The sequence below is a fragment of the Oryctolagus cuniculus genome, chromosome 13, assembly GCF_051225735.1.
Source record: "Oryctolagus cuniculus isolate XC-2025 breed Fujian yellow rabbit chromosome 13, ASM5122573v1, whole genome shotgun sequence".
NCBI classification, from domain to species: Eukaryota; Metazoa; Chordata; class Mammalia; order Lagomorpha; family Leporidae; genus Oryctolagus; species Oryctolagus cuniculus.
This window is the reverse complement of record NC_142879.1, coordinates 20,962,053-20,981,344: the sequence shown is the minus strand read 5'-3', so window position 1 is coordinate 20,981,344 and position 19,292 is coordinate 20,962,053. Positions and strand designations below refer to the sequence as shown.

The 19,292-nt window shown below is 47.9% G+C and overlaps 1 protein-coding gene across 3 annotated transcripts; it reads left to right on the top strand.

The window, feature by feature from the left end:
• Positions 1–62: 62 nt before the first annotated feature.
• Positions 63–17,883, top strand: ELK4 (ETS transcription factor ELK4). Of its 3 annotated transcripts, none has more exons than XM_051821235.3 (5): positions 63–438; positions 8,283–8,498; positions 12,931–13,809; positions 14,563–14,679; positions 17,357–17,883. In XM_051821235.3, exons 2-5 carry the CDS (start codon positions 8,292–8,294, stop codon positions 17,453–17,455), a joined length of 1,302 nt encoding a protein of 433 aa, XP_051677195.3. In that variant the 5' UTR covers positions 63–438; positions 8,283–8,291; the 3' UTR covers positions 17,456–17,883. The 3 variants fall into 3 exon arrangements, with proteins under 3 accessions (XP_051677195.3, XP_089167488.1, XP_089167489.1); XM_089311362.1 differs by lacking the exon at positions 63–438 and adding an exon at positions 864–997; XM_089311363.1 differs by lacking the exon at positions 63–438 and having other exon boundaries at positions 8,360–8,498; positions 12,989–13,809.
• The last annotated feature ends 1,409 nt before the right edge of the window (positions 17,884–19,292 follow it).

The following is a 19,292-nucleotide window of genomic DNA, read 5'->3' as shown; positions in this document are numbered from 1 at the left end:
TCCACACCCCCGGAAGTGACGCGCGGCGGCGACGACATCTGGGAGGGGCCCGGGCGCTGCCAGGGGGTTTGAGAGTGGCGGCGGCCGCGGCGCGACTGGCAGGCCGGGCGACGGCGAGGAACGCCCCGAGCGCGCGCCCGGCGGGTAGCGGCCGGACGACCCGCGCCGCCGCCGCCGCCGCCGCAGCCGCCGGCGCCGCCGCCACTGCCGCCGCGTGCGGGGGCGGGCAGGGCGGGGCGCGAGGAGCCGCGGCGGCCGTGCGGCGGCGGGAGATGCGGGCGGCTGTGGGCACCCGGCGGACTCGCCTCCGCCGCGGGGGTCGCAGCGGCTGCCGCGCTGTCCTCGAGTGCCCGGCGTGAGGAAGGCGAGGAGGCGGCGGGCGGAGCGGAGCGTCGAGCTCGAGGCGGAGAGCGACCCGGAGCCCAGCGCGCGGCCTCGGTGAGCGGCGCGCCCCAGCGGGGTCTCGCGGCGGCCGCGGCCGGGCCCGGGGGCTCGCGGCGCCGCAGGAAACGCGCGGGCGGGCGGGCGGGGCGCTCGCTCCCTCGGGGCCGCCCCGGACGCGCCCGGCCTCGCGGCTGCTGCCCGGCGCTGCGCAGGTGGACGCGGAGCGCCCCGCCCGGCTCGCCTCGCCCCTTATTTGGTCTTGCGAGGTGACCCGGGCAGAAGGTGGCGGCGGGGAGTGAGTGCGACTTCGCCGGGGGACAGGAAGTTGGAAAATGAAAGCGCCCGGAGGCCGCGCCCGGCCCCGCGGACTTTGATCTCCGGGGCGCACGGTCGCCGGCGCGGCTTCCTGCCCCGAGCGGCCGCTCATCCGGTGTCGAGTTTCCTCCTCGCTCGGTCGCCCGCAGCGCCCCCTCCCTTCCCCCGGCTCGCGGTGCGGCAGCGGCGAGGCTGGTGGCCGCCGCGTCCCCGGGAGGACCCTCTGGGCACGTCTGTGGGGGGCGGAGTAGTGCCTGGGCTTGGCGTCCGGTGGACCGCGGTGGGCGAGCGAGGCACGGTGGGCTTCTTCCCCGGCCGTCGGGAGCGTGGGCCGTTTCAGTGGGGGGGGTCCTGGGGGTCTCCTGTCGCCGGCCTCTGCTGGGTGGACCCTGGGGATTCCGGGCTGACGGCGCGGTGGCTCGGGCCCGGATTTTTTGGGCCACGTTACCCTGCAGGATGCTTCGTGACTGATGGGCACACGCTCCCGTCCTGTTTGTAGAGCTTGTGGTGATTTTTAACTCAGGTCTGGGCTTGGTGCATTTTATAATCTGGTTTTGTTTTCTTTAAGCTGCTCACTGAAGAACTTGGAGACTTGTTTTTTGGTTCTTAGCTACTGTCTCTGAAAAATAGTCTGGCCGTGGGTCTCCACAGCAACTGGACTGTGTGTTTTATAAACATGTTTAGGGTGGGAAGCTTCCTTTAGTTGAGCCTTGCTTTTCCTAACAAGTTGTTTCATCATGCCCCGCTCACAGGGTGGCTCAGGGCTTGGTCTTCGGAGGGGTAAGGTGGAATCAATTATGTCCTCACATTTAACCCCTAGGAAGTCAGACTCATTAATTTGAATTAGTTGTTCCTTCATTACACCTCTAAAAACTTTTTTAAAAAACTAATTGTGGAAAACTTGGGTTTTTTTCTAAGAAGGAAAATCATGTTTTATTTTTTCCTCTTTTAATAGGTAACAAGAATGAAAAGTATTTGTATTTTTTTTTTTACTCATTTCACCTTTGTAATTTTTAATTCTCTTCTGGAATTTTTTTTCCTTCAGTCCTCTTTTATGGTTGAAGAAACAATTGAAGTTCATAGTTAATATCACACTTTCGGGAACTAAAATGTTTCCATTTTTATTATAGACCCAAAGGTTCACCAATTTTTCAGTCAAAAGAGTAACCTGACACCAAGATCGAATTAACAAGACATTCCTTTAAAACCCCCTGCAGATGTCCATTTTATGTGTATGTTAGTTTTTCTCAAAAGAAATGTTCAGTCCTTCAGTCCCAAACCACAGAGCCTGTTTCACTGTCAGCAGCATTCTAGCCACACCAGGAAGCACGGGGTTGTCCACAGCTGGGCTGTGCCCCACCAGCTGGGCTGTGCCCCCACCCCGCCGTGCGGCCACTGCAGAGGGGAAGGTGGAAGGCAAAGCCCACGCACCTCACCTCAGGGACGCTGCTGCCTTGCTCAGGATGGCACCTGGGTGCTCACTGTGGAAAAACTGACGTCTCATCTCTGTCTCTGGACAGCTTAGCCATCATAAACCTGTAGGGCTTAAACAGTATCCACATGACAGGTGTCAAGACGTAGGAATCCGGGTTTTAGAAGCTTTCCAAAACTCGGTGGAATTATAAGCACCACGTCTGTAGTCTGGAGATTCTGGTTCTCTGCCTGCCTTTCCTGGCTCCTCTATCATCGTGTCTCGCATTCGGACCTCTACCCCACAGCGTTCCTGATGTGAAGGTCATGTCTGCAAATGTGGAAATTGAGATCTTTGGTTAAGTTAGTGTTTACTAGGAAGGAGCATTAACAGGCTTAGACTGGCAAGTAATTAAATTTTAAAAACTTTTGAGAGCGAATGACAGACAGGAATCTTCCCTCTGCTGGGTCACTCCCCAAATGTCCCCAGCAGCCAGGGCTAGACCAGGCCAAAGCGGGGGCCTGGGAATTCAATACCTGCTGCCTGCTGTGGTGCACTTTAACAGGAAGCTGGACTCAGGAGCAGAGCTGGGACTTGAACCCCAGGCACTCTGATGTGGGATGCAGGAGCTACACCAAACATGCACCCCACAAATAATTGTTTAAAGTGGGAAGACTATGTTGAATAAAGATACATCTGGCAAACTCAGAAAAATGACAGGGCACTGTCCCCAACACCCTACCCCTCCACCCTCCCATGGAGATTTTCAAAAGCCTGCTGTTTTGGGGTGGACATTGTGGTGCAACAAGTTAAGCCCCTGCTTGGGATGCCTGGTTTGAATCCCAGCTACTGCGTGCTTCCTTCCAATCCAGTCTCCTGCTAATGTGCCTGGGAAGGCAGCAGATGATGGTCCGAGTTCTTGGTCTCTGCCACCCACTTGGAAGACCCAGATGAAGTATTTGGGGAGTGAATCAATGCATGGAAGATTTCTTTCTCTCTCTGCCTTTCAAATAAGTAGATCTTTTTAAAAATTCTGTTATCTCAGTTTTAGTGAGTGTAGCACTGATTCTAGTGGTCATGGTTGTTCCGCGTTAAGGTAGCACTTACTGTTTGTGGCTTATTGGTGCTCAGTATGTAATAGGTCGACTTCTCTACGCTCAGCTGGTGATGTTAGTGCTTTAACAGGCCCAGGAGATTTCCCTAATGAATAGTACAAGACTGAAGAGAGAGATTTGGATGAATGGCTGTACTTCTCTGTGGGACACATCTCCCCTTCTCAATGTTGGGAGACCGTTTTTCTGTGCATGTGGCTTCCTTGTGGTAACCAGGTGGCCTGGAGAGCTTTTTTGGTGTCTCAGAAAAGTGGCAGAAACCCAGGTGTTTCCACTGCTGCCCCCGGTGGAAGCAGATGTGGATGACTCTTTTTTTTTTTTTTTTTCTTTTTCTTTTTTAATTTGACGGGTAGAATTATAGCCAGTGAGAGAGAGAGAGAGAGAGAGAGAAAGGTCTTTCTTCTGTTGGTTCACTCCCCAAATGGCTGCTATGGCCAGCGCTGTGCCGATCTGAAGCCAGGAGCCAGGAGTCTCTCCTGGTCTCCCATGTGGGTGCAGGGCCCAAGCACTTGGGCCATCCTCCACTGCCCTCCTGGGCCTCAGCAGAGAGCTGGACTGGAAGAGGAGCAACCAGGACTAGAACCCCAGGGTGCTGGCGCTGCAGGCAGAGAGGATTAACCAAGTGAGCCACGGTGCTGGCCCCGTGGATGACTCTTGAGGACCCCATCTCCTATGAGTTTTGTGTTGGAATTAGTCTTCTCAGTCTGGATTTTCTATCTGTTGTGTTAGATTTGTTTCCAACATGTTTGTTTTTTAAAAGATTATTTACCTTGAAAGTCAGAGTTAGAGAGGGATGTCTTCTGTATGCTGCTTGACTCCCCAGATGACTGCAGTTGCCAGCGCTGAGCCAGATAGGAGCCAGGAGTTTCAGCTGTGTCTCCCCGTGGGTGGGAGGGACCCAAACACTTGGGCCATTTTTCAGTGCTTTTCCCAGACCTTTAGCAGGGAGCTGGATTGGAAGTGGAGCAGCCGGGACATGAAATGCGTCCATGTGGGACACTGGCATCTCAGTTGACAGCTTTTCCTGCTATGTCACAACACTGGCCCCAAAACATGTTTATTGAGATGTACCATGAAATGTACAATCCAGGGATTTTAGCACTTTTACAGAATTGTGCAACCAGCACCACCATCTAGGTTTAAAATATTTTCATCACAGAGCAGGTATTTGTTCTAGTGGCCGGCTAATTCTTTGGTTAGGATGTCCATGTCCCTGGGTTTGATACCTGGCTCTAGCTTCTGATTCCAGCTTCCTGCCAGTGTAGACCCTGGGAGGCAGCTTTGATGGCCCCAAGTAGTTGAGTTCTTGCCACCCAGGTGAGAGACCTGGATTGAGTTTCCCAGTCCCTGCAGCCATTGTAAGGCATTTGGAGAATGAGCCAGCAGGTGGGAGCTGTATTTGTCTTCTCTCTCTGCCTGTCCAAAAAGAAGTTTCTGAAAATATATATTTTTTACATCACCAAAAGAAGCCCTGTCCCCATTAACGGTTGCTCTCCAGTCTTCACCCCTGTCTTCAGCTCTGAGCAACCAGCGATCTGCTTTGTGTGTCTGTATACTTGCCCGTTCTGGACACCTCGTAGGAAAGAACGTGTACACTGTGTGTGCTCTGGTGGCTGGCTTTTTCACTTGTGTAGCGTTGACAAGGTTCATCCCTGTTGTGACAGTACTTCATTTCTGTTTCTGGCTCCATGCACCACGTTTTATTTATCCATTCATCAGGTTGGTTTTTTTTTTTTTATATTAATAATTCTACTGTGGACATGCCGGTATAAGTTTTTATGAGGACCCATGTTTTATTTCTCTTGGGTGTGTATCTCAGAGTGGAATTTCTGTACCCACGGTAAGCTTGTCCTAAGTAGCTGCGCCCTTTGCCATCCCCCAGCAGTGTCTGAGAGTTCGCGTCTCCACGTCCTTGCCAGCACTTACTGTCCGGCGGGTTTTACTGCAGCCATCCTGGTGGGCATAAGGTGGTTTCTAAGGTGGTTTTGATTTTCATTTCCCTAATCACTAGTGATATTGAGCATTTATTGTATGCTTGGTAGTTAATTATTTCTCTTCTTTGGGGAAATATGTTTTGAAATCCTTTTTCTATTTTAATTTGGTGTTTAAGAGTTCTTTCTGTATTTTGGATGGAAATACCTTTTGAGATACATTATTTGAAAGTATTTTCTCCCATATTGGGCATTACACAACAATTGTATTGATGTAGTTCAGTTTACCTGTGTTTGTAGTGTTCGGATGGAATTGTTTTAATTTGTTAAACTCTATCATGGTCCAGTGAGAGTGCACTCGTAGGTTCTGGTTTTTGTGTGAGGAAGGGTGTTTAGTCCTCAGCTTCTTTAGGACAGGCTCGTGTGTGTTTGGCCAGAGTTACTGCCCTGAAGGATGCTTGCTAAGAGACAAAGAGAAATTCTATGAGGAAAATACCTTTGTGACATCATTTCCTTGTGGTTTAATTGCTTAAATTAGCCGCACTAAGTTTTGACCCCAGGGGAACATTTGCAGACTGTTTTGATTGTCACAGCAGGCTGGGAGGGTGCTGCCGGCCCCCACCAAGGACAGTGATCTGGGCCAAAATTGAGAAACCCTGGCCCAAACAGGGAGATGATAAAGCTTCAGCTGGTGAAGGATTGTTCTTCATTTCCTGTCTTGATAACCAAATAAAGGTTACCAGTCAAGTAAAAGGAGAATCTGTGCAGCGGTACCCCCACGGACAGAGGGTGACAGAACTCGTAAAGTAAATCAGGAAACATTTTGCTAAAATCTCAGTGCTACCAATTTGTATGTAAATTGCATTTATGATAATGGATATTATTTGGAGGAAAAAATACTAGTTAGAGCAAAAGTACATTATTCTGTGTACCTTACTTAGCCCCTGGGCCACTGTGAGAGAGACTACACACAAACCATACCATGCCATCTTTTTTTTTTTTTTTTCTTTTTTGACAGGCAGAGTGGACAGTGAGAGAGACAGAGAGAAAGGTCTTCCTTTTGCCGTTGGTTCACCCCCCAATGGCTGCGCGGCCGGCGCATCGCGCTGATCCGAAGCCAGGAGCCAGGTGCTTCTCCTGGTCTCCCATGGGGTGCAGGGCCCAAGCACTTGGGCCATCCTCCACTGCACTCCCTGGCCACAGCAGGGAGCTGGGCTGGAAGAGGGGCAACCGGGACAGAATCTGGTGCCCCGACCGGGACTAGAACCCGGTGTGCTGGCGCCGCAAGGCGGAGGATTAGCCTAATGAGCCATGGCACCGGCCAACCATGCCATTTTGGCAAGTAAACAAATAAAGTTGATTGAGATTGATGAAATGATGGCCATTAAAAAAATATTTATTTATTTGAAAAGCAGAGTTAGAGAAATCTTCGTCCACTGGTTCACTCCCCAAATGGCTGCAATGCCTAGGGCTGGGCCAGACTGAAGCCAGGAGCCTAGAACTGTATCCGGGTCTCCCACAAGGATGGCAAGGGCCCAAGTACTTGGACTGTTTTCCACTGCTTTCCCAGGTACATAGCAGGGAGCTGGATTGGAAGCAGAGTAACCAGACTTCAACCAGTGCTTACACTGAATGCTGGCAATGCAGGTGGCAACCCAGCCTGCTGTACCACAATTCTGGCCTCAAAATGATGGTCTTTTTTGAGAGAATTGGACCATGAGTTTTTTTTTTTTTTTTTTTTTTGGTCAGAGTTAGAGACAGAGAGAGAGAGTTATAGACAGTGACAGAGAGAACGGTCTTCCTTCCGTTGGTTTACTCCCCTAATGTCCGCTTATGGCCAGCACTGTGCATATCCGAAGCCAGGAGCCGGGTGCTTCCTCCTGGTCTCCCGTGTGGCTGCAGGGACCCAAGCACTTGGGCCATCCTCTGCTGCCCTCCTGGGCCACAGCAGAGAGCTGGACTGGAAGAGGAACAATTTGGATTAGTACCCGGTGCCCCAACTGGGACTAGAACCCGGGGTGCCGGTGCCGCAGGTGGAGGATTAGCCAAGTGAGCCACGGTGCCGGCCGAGTTTTTTTTTTTATGATTTATTTATTTGAAAGGCAGAGTTACACAGAGAAAGAGACAGAGAGAGAGCTTCGATTGCTGATTCACTCCCCAGATGGCCTCAATGGCTGGGGCTGGGCCAGACTGAAGCCAGGAGCCTGAAACTCCATCCAGGTCTCTCACATGGGGGGCTGGAACCCAGACACTTGGGCTGTCTTCCACTGCCTTTCTCAGACCATTAATAGGGAGCTGGATGGGAAATAGAGCAGCCGGGACTTGAACCGGTGCCCATATGGAATGCTGGCATTGCAGGCTGTGACTTTACCTGCTGTGCCACAGTGCTGGCCCTTAGAAGATGAGATTTTAAAATAAAATTCAATAACCGTGATAGTGTAGTGATTGGCAATCATCAGTCTGCTCCTATAATGCATGGAAGTAGCTTTATTTTTCTTGTAAGCTGCTTACTACTTACGAGTTTCCTTAAGCAGCATGGTGTACTTAAGAGGTTGTTGTTTTTTTTTTTTTTTTTAAATTTATTTATTTGAAAGGTAGTGTTACAGAGAGGCAGAGGCGGGGAGAGCAACAGATCTTTGATCCGCTAATTCATTCTCCCCAAATGGTTGCATTGGCTAGGCTGGGTGAGGAGCCAGGAGCGTCTTCCAAGTCTCCCAGTGAGTGCAGGGGCTCAAGCACTTGGGCCATTCTCTGCTACTTTCTCAGGCACATTGGCAGGGAGCTGGGTTGAAAGTAGAGCAGCTAGGATTTGAACCATTGCCCATATGGGATGTTGGTGCTGCAGGTTATGGTTTTAACCCACTGCACCACAGCACCTGCACCCATGCTTAAAGAGTTTACACTCTGGTCACCCAGTGTCTGGCCTAAGTTTCAGTTTCGAGAGTTAATTGTGTGACCTTAGACGAGTTACTTCACCCATGTGAAAGGATGTACTAGTAACCCTCTCACAGTGGAGTGCTGTGTGCGTGCAGTGAGTAAACACACTTTGAGCACTTCACCAGTTCTGACAATCAGTGCTGCATTGGTACTGGCCACTTGTGTTATCACTCATCTGTCTTGTTCCTGCAGCCCATTGCTATGGACAGTGCTGTCACCCTGTGGCAGTTCCTTCTTCAGCTCCTGCAGGAGCCGCAGAATAAGGACGTCATCTGCTGGACCTCGAATGACGGGGAGTTCAAGCTCCTGCAGGCGGAGGAGGTGGCTCGGCTGTGGGGGGTCCGCAAGAACAAGCCAACCATGAACTATGACAAGCTCAGCCGGGCCCTCAGATACTACTACGTGAAGGTAATACGTGTCCTGGTCGTGATTGGACGCAGAAAACCTCAAGACAAGAATTACTCCTTCTTTTCTGTTGAGATTGTAAATATTAATGTCTTAGTTTATTTCAATCCAGTTTATTTTAGAACTTCAGCGGTTTGGAATTAGGATACAGGGTGTCAGTGTTCCAGTTCTATCTGTACAAACTCTTACGCAGTAAGCTATTCTAATTGTACATGTTTTATTCCTAATTGCAGTTGTCTTTGAAAGAAAAAGTACAGGATTGGAAAAAGAAATTTGGAGATTCTCAAGGATAAATACATATGCTTATGTATTTTGTAATTTACTTTAAAAATTGTATTGGAGAGGGCACTTAGTCTCTCGTTTTAAATGCTGGTTAGGGTGCCTGCCTCCTGCATTGGAGTTCTTGCTCCTGTGTCCAGCACTGGCTCCCCTGTCCCTGCTTCCTGCTAATGCAGATCCTGGAAGGGAACAGCTGATGACTCAGGTGACTGGGTCCCTGCCTCTCTTGTGGGAGACCTGGATTGATTTCTAAACCACCTGCCTTTGGCCCTCCCCAGTCCCCTGCTTGCCAGTATTTGGGGGAGTGAGCCAGCAGATGGGGACACTTTTCCTTCTCTGCCTCTCTAATAAATACAAACTTTTAAAAAGAAATTACTTTAAATTTTTATATATTTATTTATTTATACTTTATTTGAAAGGTAAAGGAACATAATGAGAGAGACAGGAGACAGAGAGAGAGGTCGTCCATCCACTAGTAAACTCCCCAAATGCCTGCAACAGCCAGGCCTGGGACCTAGGTACTTAAGCCATCACTACTGCCTCCTAGGGTGTGCGTTTTCAAGAAGCTGGGATTGGAAGCAGAGCTAGGAGTCTAACCAGGCAGTTCAATATGGGGTTAACTGCCACACTAAGTACTTGCCTCTTATATACAGTGTGGTTTTTTTAAAAAGTGTTTTTATTTATTTGAAAGTCAGAGTTACACAGAGAGAGAGAGAGAGATCTGTCTGCTGCTTTACTCCCCAACTGGGTGCAACAGCCTGAGCTGCACCGATCTGAAGCCAGGAGCGAGGAGCCTCCTCCAGGTCTACCATACGGGTGCAGGGCCCAAGCACTTGGGCCATCTTCTACTTCCCTCCCAGGCCATAGCAGAGAGCTAGATCGGAAGTGGAGAGCTGGGTCCCGAACCAGCGCCCACATGGGGTACCACCCTGCAGGCAGTGGCTTTACCCGCTGTGCCACAGCGCTGGCTCCCGGTACTTGTTTTTATAGCTTTACTTCATTTTTAGTTTAGCTTAATCCAGGGAGCACAAGTTAGTACCTTGGCTTGTGAGGAGGGGTGCAGCACTGTGGCACAGCAGGTTAAGCCAGGGCCTGCAGCTCCAGCATCACATATGGGCACCAGTTTGAGTCCCGGCTGCTCCACTTCCTATCCAGCTCCCTGCTAATGTACCTGGGAAAGCGGTGGAGGATGGCCCAGATTGTTGGGCCCCTGCTCCTGTGTGGGAGACCCAGAAGAAGCTTTTGGCTTGTGGCTTTGGCAAGGTCCAGCCCAGCCCCAGTCATTGTGGCATTTGGGGGTGAACCAGCAGATGGAAGATCAATCTCTCTCTGTCTCGCCTCTCTATCTGTAACTCTGCCTTTCAAATAAATAAATAAATAAATCTTAAAAATAATGTGCAAGGCTTGTTTGGCAAAAACAAAACAAAACAAAAACCTTAACAGGAGTGGGGAATGTCTGGATGTGGTCAGTATAAAGCCCGTTAAATCATTGAGTCTGGCCCTGACAAGGCAACTATAGGCAGGACTCAAATTTAATAAATTTACAGCAGGCTCATTTTTTCATTTATTTTTAATTATTTTATATTTTTAAAAACATATATAAAGGGAACAAATTCCCCGTATTTCATATGTACATAATATATATAATATAACTTTTTTTAAGATTTATTTATTTGAAAGGCAGAGTTAGAGAGAGAAGGAGGGAGAGAGAGAGATCTTTGATTTGCTGGTTCACTCCCCAAATTGTCACAACAGGCAGGGCTGGCCCAGGCTGAAGCCAAGAACCAGGAGCTTCCTCCAGATCTCCCACGTGGGTGCAGGGGCCCAAGCATTTGGGCCATTTTCACTGTTTTCCTAGGTGCATTAGCAGGGAGCTGGATCAGTAGTGGAGCAACCAGGACTTGAACCATCGCCCATATGGGATCCCAGTGCTGCAGGCCATGGCTTTAACCCACTGAGCCACAGTGTCGGCCCCCGTATATATGCAGCTTTTAAGAACATAATGGGGCCAGTGCTGTGGCACAGTGGGTTAAAGCCCCAGCCTGAAGTGCCAGCATCCCATATGGGCACTGGTTTGGGTCCTGGCTGCTCTTCTTCTGATCCAGCTCTCTGCTGTGGCCCAGGAAAACAGTGAAGATGGCCCAAGTCCTTGGGCCTTTGCACTCACATGGGAGACCGGAAGAAACTCCTGGCTCCTGGCTTCAGATCTGCTCAGCTCTGGCCATTGCAATCATTTGAGGGGTGAACCAGCAGAATGGAAAACCTCTCTCCCCTGGCTTTACCTCTCTCTATAACTCTTTCAAATAAATAAAATAATTTTTTTTTAAAAAAAGATCATAATGATACTGGGGCTGGTGATTTGGTGCAACAGGTTAAAACCCTGACCTGCAGTGCTAGCATCCCCATATGGGTACCAGTTCAAATCCTGGCTGCTCCACTTCCGATCTGGCTCCCTGCTAATGCACCTGGGAAAGCACCAGAGGATGGTTCAAGTTGTTGGGCCCCTGCACCCACGTGGGAGACCCAGAAGAAGCTCCTGGCTCCTGTCTTTGGATCAGCTCAGCTCCAGCCATTGGGCCATTTGGGGAGTGAACCAACGAATGAAAGACCTGTCTCGCTTGTTCTATCTACCTCTCTATGACTCTCATTCAAATAAATTTTTTTTAAAAAAGATGATGATGCTACCCACTCTCTCTCCTTCTTCTTATATTTCTTTTAATTTTTGCAATGCCATACTTTTCTTTTAAGATTTTATTCATTTATTTGAGAGGTGGAGTTACAGACAATGAGGAAGAGACAGAGAAAGGTCTTCCTTCAGTTGGTTCACTCCCTAGATGGCTGCAACGGCTGGAGCTGCGCCTATCCAAAGCCAGGAGTCAGGAGCTTCTTCCAGGTCTCCCACGTGGGTGCAGAGACCCAAGGACTTGGGCCATTTTCTACTGCTTTCCCAGGCCCACAGCAAAGAGCGGGATTGGAAGAGGAGCAGCTGGGATTAGAACCGGTGCCCAAATGGAATGCCAGCACTGCAGGTGGAGGATTAACCTGTTGTGCCACAGCGCTGGTGCCGATGACATACTTTCAACTTACTTTATAATCACAAGCTTAACCCTCGCCTAAATCAAGAATTTAACAAGTAGTTCCTCAGGAAGCATGCTAATTTTTAAGTTGATGATTTTGGATGGCCTGTGAATAATGTTTTAATGGTCTAAATGGCCCTTGGCAGAAAAAAGGTTCCCCATCCCTGCCCTGAAGAATAGCTGTTAATATATAGAATAGATTTAATTAAACTTATATTGTTTTTCTTTAACAAGTGATTGCTGTGAATACATTCTTGGGCACTGAAGTAAAGTAAATGCTGTAAAGGACAGCCTTAGAACGGGAGGCTGAGATCCTAATCTCATTCACCTTTTAAGTGGTTGATCTTACCAGCTTTCCGGTATGAGACAGGAAGTAAGAAACAACGAAATATAAAACAAAATTTTAAAAAAATGTATGTGAAAGGCATAGGGGCAGAGATAGATCTTCTTTCTGCTTGTTTGCTTCTCAGATGTCCACAGCAGCCGTGGCTGGGGCACAGGAGTCAGGAGCTCCATCTAGGTCTCCACGTGGGTGGCAGGGAAGTATTTGAGCCATCGTGTGCTGCCTCCCTGTGTGTGCATTAACAGGGATGGAAGCAGAGGTGGGACTTGACCCCAGGCCCTCTGCTAGTGGATGTGGGTGTTACGTGCAGGGGCTTACAGTGTCTGCCCCAACAGCTGGAAATTCTGAATGAAGTAGGGAACTTAGCAGATGTAGTGCTGTAAATTCTTTTTTGCTCACTCAGGATGTGTTTGGCTGTGTCTTTGGAATTAGTTGAGATTGCAGTCCAGTGAGTTCTGACTTACTGCAGATACCTGGGTGAGAGTTAGGCAGTTAAAGTCCGTCTGCTTCTAACAGTGTAGCTCAGTTGTTAAGGCATTTGAATATTCTTGCCTTAGCTTCTCTGTAGTATAGGGCCTGTGTTTGATGTGGCCCAGTGAATTGAGATGATTCTGAGGTTCTTAAGTAAGCTATGTCTCCTTGTCAAGTAGAGAACCTCATGAAGTCAGCTGCTTCTTGAGCTGTGGGATGTAAGTGTGCAGGAAAGTGTAAGAATGCTTATTTTATTTACCTACAGAATATCATCAAAAAAGTGAATGGTCAGAAGTTTGTATACAAGTTTGTCTCTTACCCAGAGATTCTGAAGATGGACCCAATGACAGTGGGCAGGATTGAGAGAGACTCTGAGACTTTGAACTTCAGTGATGTCAGTAGCAGTTCCAAAGACATGGAGAACGGCGGGAAAGAGAAGCCCCCTCAGCCTGGCACCAAGACCTCCAGCCGAAACGACTACATTCACTCTGGCTTGTATTCCTCCTTCACTCTCAACTCTTTGAACTCCTGCAGTAAGAGGCTTTCCAAATCCATGAAGACCGAGAGCCCGGCTGAGAGACTGGCAGAGAAGAAGGCTCCTCAGGAGCCAGCACCGTCTGTCATCAGATTTGTAACGACACCTTCCAAAAAGCCACCCAGTGAACCTGTGGCTGCTGCTGTTTCCAACGGCCCAGCTGTTTCTCCGTCTTCAGAGGAAACTATCCAAGCATTGGAGACACTGGTGTCCCCAAAACTGCCTTTCCTGGAGGCCCCAGCTTCCGTGTGCAGCGTATCCACCACTTTCCCTGGCACAGCTCCCGCTTCGTCCCTTTCCCCTCCCTTGCAGGAGCCTCCCAGCCGCACGCCCTCGCCCCCGCTGAGCTCTCACCCAGATGTCGACACAGACGTTGACTCGGTGGCCTCCCAGCCCGTGGCGCTCCCGGAGAACCTGTCGCTGGAGCCTAAAGACCAGGATTCTGCTTTGCCAGAAAAAGACAAAACCAATAACTCATCAAGATCCAAGAAGCCCAAAGGGTTGGAACTGGCACCCACCCTTGTGATCACAGGCAGTGATCCAAGCCCACTGGGAATACTAAGCCCCTCGCTCCCTACAGCGTCTCTTACACCAGCCCTTTTCTCACAGGTAGCTGTCACCACTGTTTGCATTTCTCCCCCTTTGTAAATCTTAATTTGAGTTCAGATCCAGAATTGGCACTCAGGTTGGCTATCTGTCACTTAGGTTTGCCTTAGAAAGGTATGTAACCCTGTGAAAGCAACACAGTTCCTCACCTCAGTTGAGATTGTCAAAATAGGAGTTGGAGTGTTGGCTTTAAAAATTTGCTTGCAAGTAAATGAATACTTTGAGATTTTCCACTTCCTCCTGAAGAAAATAATGTGTGCTCCTCTGCCTCCTTATGGTTTTGTGAAAGTTGTTGATATGTAAAAAACAGTGATAATCTCTAGAAAACATCAGTTCCCGAGGCCTTGAGTGTCCTGGCTGCTGTGATGTGGAGTAACAAGTCTGAACAGTTACAGTCAGTGTCCATTAACTTGAGATCTCAGAAGACAGTTTAATAGATTACTCCCAGACCATCTCATTGTTATGCAGAGAAATGTTGATGACTCAGTTGCCCATCATCCTCTGCACCCAAATACAGGCTGAGTTTTCTGTTTGGGAAAGACTATAAAATTTGGCTGAAAAAGTAGTTACTTTGACCTTTATGTTTCTTTGGTTGTAAAAATAATTTAGGAATTTTTTTATTGTGATAACATTTTGGACTTGGAGATACGGTGGAGAATAGGGCAGTATTTGGCATCAGGCTGTTTGCCTTCTGTTGATGGATAAAGCATAATCCTGTTGAGTCATTGAGCGAATGTTTTTATTTGTGTGTTGCAGACTCCCATCCTCCTGACTCCAAGCCCCTTGCTGTCCAGCATCCACTTCTGGAGCACTCTCAGCCCTGTGGCTCCCCCGAGTCCAGCCAGGTTGCAAGGTGCTAACACACTTTTCCAGGTAAACTGCATAAAAATCTGTCTCTTGTAAATGGAGCGTATTAAAATAAGACAGAAAGATGGTGTCCCACTGTTGTTTTATCTTTCTAAAACTTTGATTTAATTAATGATTTAGAAATTTCACCAACACAAATATTCACAGCATAATTACCTTTCATTTTACTATTATATACATTTAAGTCAGAACAAGACTTAATGCTGGGCCGGCGTCGCGGCTCACTAGGCTAATCCTCCTCCTGCGGCGCCAGCACCCCGGGTTCTAGTCCCAGTTGGGGTGACAGGTTCTAGTCCTGGTTGCCTCTCTTCCAGTCCAGTTTTCTGCTGTGGCCTGGGAGTGCAGTGGAGGATGGCCAAAGTCCTTGGGCCCTGCACCCGCATGGGAGACCAGGAGGAAGCACCTGGCTCCTGACTTTGGATCAGTGCAGCGCGCCAGCCGTAGCAGTCATTTGGGGGGTGAACCAATGGAAGGAAGACCTTTCTCTCTGTCTCTCTCTCAGTGTCTAACTCTGCCTGTCAAAAAATAAAAATGAAAAAAAGACTTAATGCTGTGGCTTATTGTGAGCATAACCACGTTTTTTAGACATTTTAAACACCACAAATCATCTATTTGGAAAAAAAAAAACAGATGGGCATTTGGCAGAGCAGTTAAGGTGCTGCTTGGGATGCCCACATCCTGTGTCAGAGAGGCAGGATTTGAGTCTTCCTTCTGCTCCTGATTCCAGCTTTCTGTTGATGCGTACCCTAGGAAGCAGCAGATGATGGCTCAGGTGGTCGGGTTTCTCCTGTACATGTGGGAGACCCAGATTGAATTCGGGCGTCTTGGCAACCTGACTCAGCCCTAGATGTTGTGGCCATTCAGGGAGTAAACCAGCAGATGGGAGATGGGTCTCTCTCTCTCTTTTTCTGCCTTTCAAATAAATGTGAAGAGTCTTTAAAAAGTCTTGGAAAACATGTATTATGAAAAAGCTTGGATTTCAAAATGTTTTTGCACAAAAGAAAACTTTTTTAGAAAGTTTTTATTTGAAAGGCAGAGACAGAGAGTTCTTTGATTCATTGGTTCACTCCCCCCAAATGCCAACAACAGCCAGGTCTGGGTCAGAATGAATCAGAAGGCTGGATCTCAATCCAGGTCTCCCACGTGGGGGCAGGGACTCAAGTACTTGAAACACCTGCACCCTTCCAGGTGTGCATTAGCGGAAAGCTGGATTGAAAAACAGTAGTCAGGACTCGAGCCAGGTGCTTCAGGGTGGGATGTGGGCGCTCCACGGTGTGACAACCCCTGTAGCAAACTCCTGCCCCCAAATAAACTTACCTTTTAATTCCAGTTTCCAACAAACATTTTGACGTACCCTTGCATTCTTAGGCAGACACACATATACACATGCACACAGGGAATCTCTGCACATAGGTTTCTTCTTCTTGTTTGGAATTTAAAAAATAGAGAAAATCAAATGCTCCCATTTGCTCTTTATTCAGAATTGATACTTGAGAACATTTTAAGTATATATTTTTAAAAATGAGTATTGTGTTATGCTCCCATTCCTGTTTTTTTTTTTTTTTAAGGATTTATTTATGTATTTGAAATGCAGAGTTACAGAGAGGCAGATGCAGAGAGAGATTGAGAGATTGAGAGAGAGAGAGAGAGAGAGGTCTTCTATCTGCTGGTTCATTCCCCAAATGGTTGCAATGGCTGGAGCTGGGGCAATTGGAAGTCAGAAGCCAGGAGCTTCTTTCAGGTCGCCCATGAAGGTGCAGGGGCCCGAGGACTTGGGCCATCTTCTGCTGCTTTCCCAGGCCATAGCAGAGAGCTGGATTGGAAGTGGAGTAGCCGGAACTTGAACTGGTGCCCGTATGGTGCAGCCTTACCCACTACGCCACAGCACCTGCCCCCTTCCTATTCCTAATGGGTTTAACCATTATTTTGTCCCCACAATATAGACTATAAATTGTAGAGTTTCTTGTGGTCGATTCACTAACTTATTAGAGGTAACTGTCCCTGGGAAATTTTCTTATATTTTGTAATTTAACTTTTCATTTGTTTTTTTTAGAAATGAAATAATAAGGAAAAGGAAGAAAAAGGTCCTTGTACATTTCCGTGTTGTTCTTTTCCCTTTGGTTGCAAAGTCACTGTATTACTAAGTAGAAAGAGTGCTGAGAATTGTCCGTATTTTGTTTTCCTATTTTTCATGGCCTCACAGCAGATGACTGGGTTTAGCAGTCTGAGACTGTACGCAGAGTTACCGTGCTCCCCTGGCTTCAGCCTGGACTCTCCCTGGAGAGTTGGGCTCAGAATAAGCAGTGGGGACCCCTTTTCTGGGACAAGCACCCTCCAACTATTTGTGCCTGCCTAGACTTCTTTCTGAGGATTCATGATTTGCTTTATTGCTGAATACACTGGTTTTTTCTTAGCTTTTAACAACCTTCACTTGAGGTTCAGTGTAAACCTGTGTGCCCTAGGACTTGAGGGGACCTATAGGCGTGTTCTTTGTTACTGATTCTTCAAGACAGGTTGGAGAGTGTTTGTATTTAATGGGGAGGACAAACGATTTTTGTAAGTGTCGCTTTGACACCACTTTGTCCTGTGGACGCTGGTCAGCCTCAGGGTGAGCATGGCAGGGACACAGAGGGCAAGGGTGGGGTGATTGAAGCATGCTGATGTGTTTTCTCTTCTTCCCCAGTTTCCTTCTGTCCTGAATACTCACGGGCCATTCACTCTCTCTGGCCTGGATGGACCTTCCACCCCTGGCCCATTCTCCCCAGACCTACAGAAGACATAACCTGTGCACTTGCGGAATGAGAACTGAGGAGCAGAGACAGAGACACCCAGCGCGACTGCGCTTGAAGTGAGTGGGTGGTGGTTCTACAGTGCTGACAGTAGACCGCTGTGATTTCTGCTGTTCCCCGTGAAACGCCTTTGGAGGATTCCCTTTGACTAGGACTCAAGTGGACTGTGTATAAAGATGCCTTAATTGGAGCTCAAACTCCACCTCCCTCTTTTTTCTTTTCCTTTTTTTTTTTTTAAATTTTTAAATATTGTGAGCTTTGTGTTAAAGTAATGTTTGGTGGGATGTAGCAGCTGTGCTTTGCAGGAATGAACAAGAACAAAGTTAATCCTGGCTTTTGGGACCCTCTGGCCAGGAAAAAATTATACTTAGAGTCTATTATTTAAAGAAATATCAGTTAAATGAAATTGGTTCTATCTTGAGGACTAAGTGTGCTCTGTTGAATGACTGCACGTGAGCTGCTCACGAGCAGTGGAAGAAAAATAACCATTCTGATTCCTCCTCGATCGAAGCCACACATGGGCAGCTCCTGTCCTGTTGTGACCTGTGGCGGCCTTGTTTACGTTGATTTAGGGTGGATCTCAGTTGTGCTCTTGTCTGAGCTTGTCGGCAGAGCTTGGATCTCGTCTATTACAGCACAGAAGGATTTTTAAACCTGGGGTTTAATTCAGTTTTTGGAACCTCCAGTGAGAATGTGGGACCCCACATCAGGCCAGAAGGGTCCTCTGTTCTCCAGGAGTGGTAGGCAGCATTGCCCATGGTATGCAGCGTGGAAAATGATGCCTTTTTGGAAAATGAACTTAGGTTTTGAAGTGTTGAGGCACCTTTGAGTAAAAGAGTCAGTGCATAATTTGAAACAGCACACAGGGCTTTTCTCCGTTAGAGATACCCAGAGTGAAGGAACCTTTCTCTTTCCTGCTCATCTTACCTCATTTCCCATGGCATGTCTTTGGTCTTTCCTTTGAAATGCAAGGTTGCTAGAGGTAGCAGTTTTAAAGAGGTAGTCAGTAGTGAGGTAAAGATGGGCCTATTTCCTGCAAATCCTGTTTGGTTTATAATTGGGGAATGCCTTACTTAGGGGTTGGATTATTTGTATTTGTAGTGAGGTGTAGGCCTTCGTCTTTACCTTACCACCTGTACAGAATCGTCCCAGCTGGGAATCAGGGCCAGGTGCACACAGATTTGTTTAGCCCCACCCTGAATTGATAGCAGTATCAATCACGGGGCCTTTTGAAAGTTTTTGCTTTGAAATCCAAGATCAAGTCGTAACTGTCACCTCCATGGCTTGTCCATTAAACTGGTCTTTTAACCCTGTCATCGAGTCACACGAACTAGATAGAATGAGGAAGTAAGGTTTTAAGAGCTCAGAATGACATTGATACAAGCCAGCATCTTCTAGATGCACAGTGTTCACTTTAAATTCATTGTTGTGCTGTGTAGGGACGCTCTTGTTAAGTCGTCTATGCTAGGTTGCTGGCAGAGGAGGGAGAATACTCAGCTGCCTTCCTGTGTGTAGTGTGGGAGATGTGTGATGTGCAATGGTCATGTGGAAAGGCAGTGTCGGGGTGGTGGGGAGCAGGCCTTCTGAACTTTCTCCCTGCATTGAATTAATTAGTTCGCCTGCTTGTTTGAAATTAGATCTCTCACAGCACTTTGGAATAGTTTTTATTAGGTTAGCATTTTTTACATTGAATAGGTAAATATTGATGGCTCAGTTTAAGTAGATGTTTTAAATTTGAAAGCACAAAAGTATTTTATCTTTTTGAATTAAAGGAGAAAAGCCATTGGTTTGTTTTCACAGATGGTGTATTTGCTAATTAGCTATCTTAGT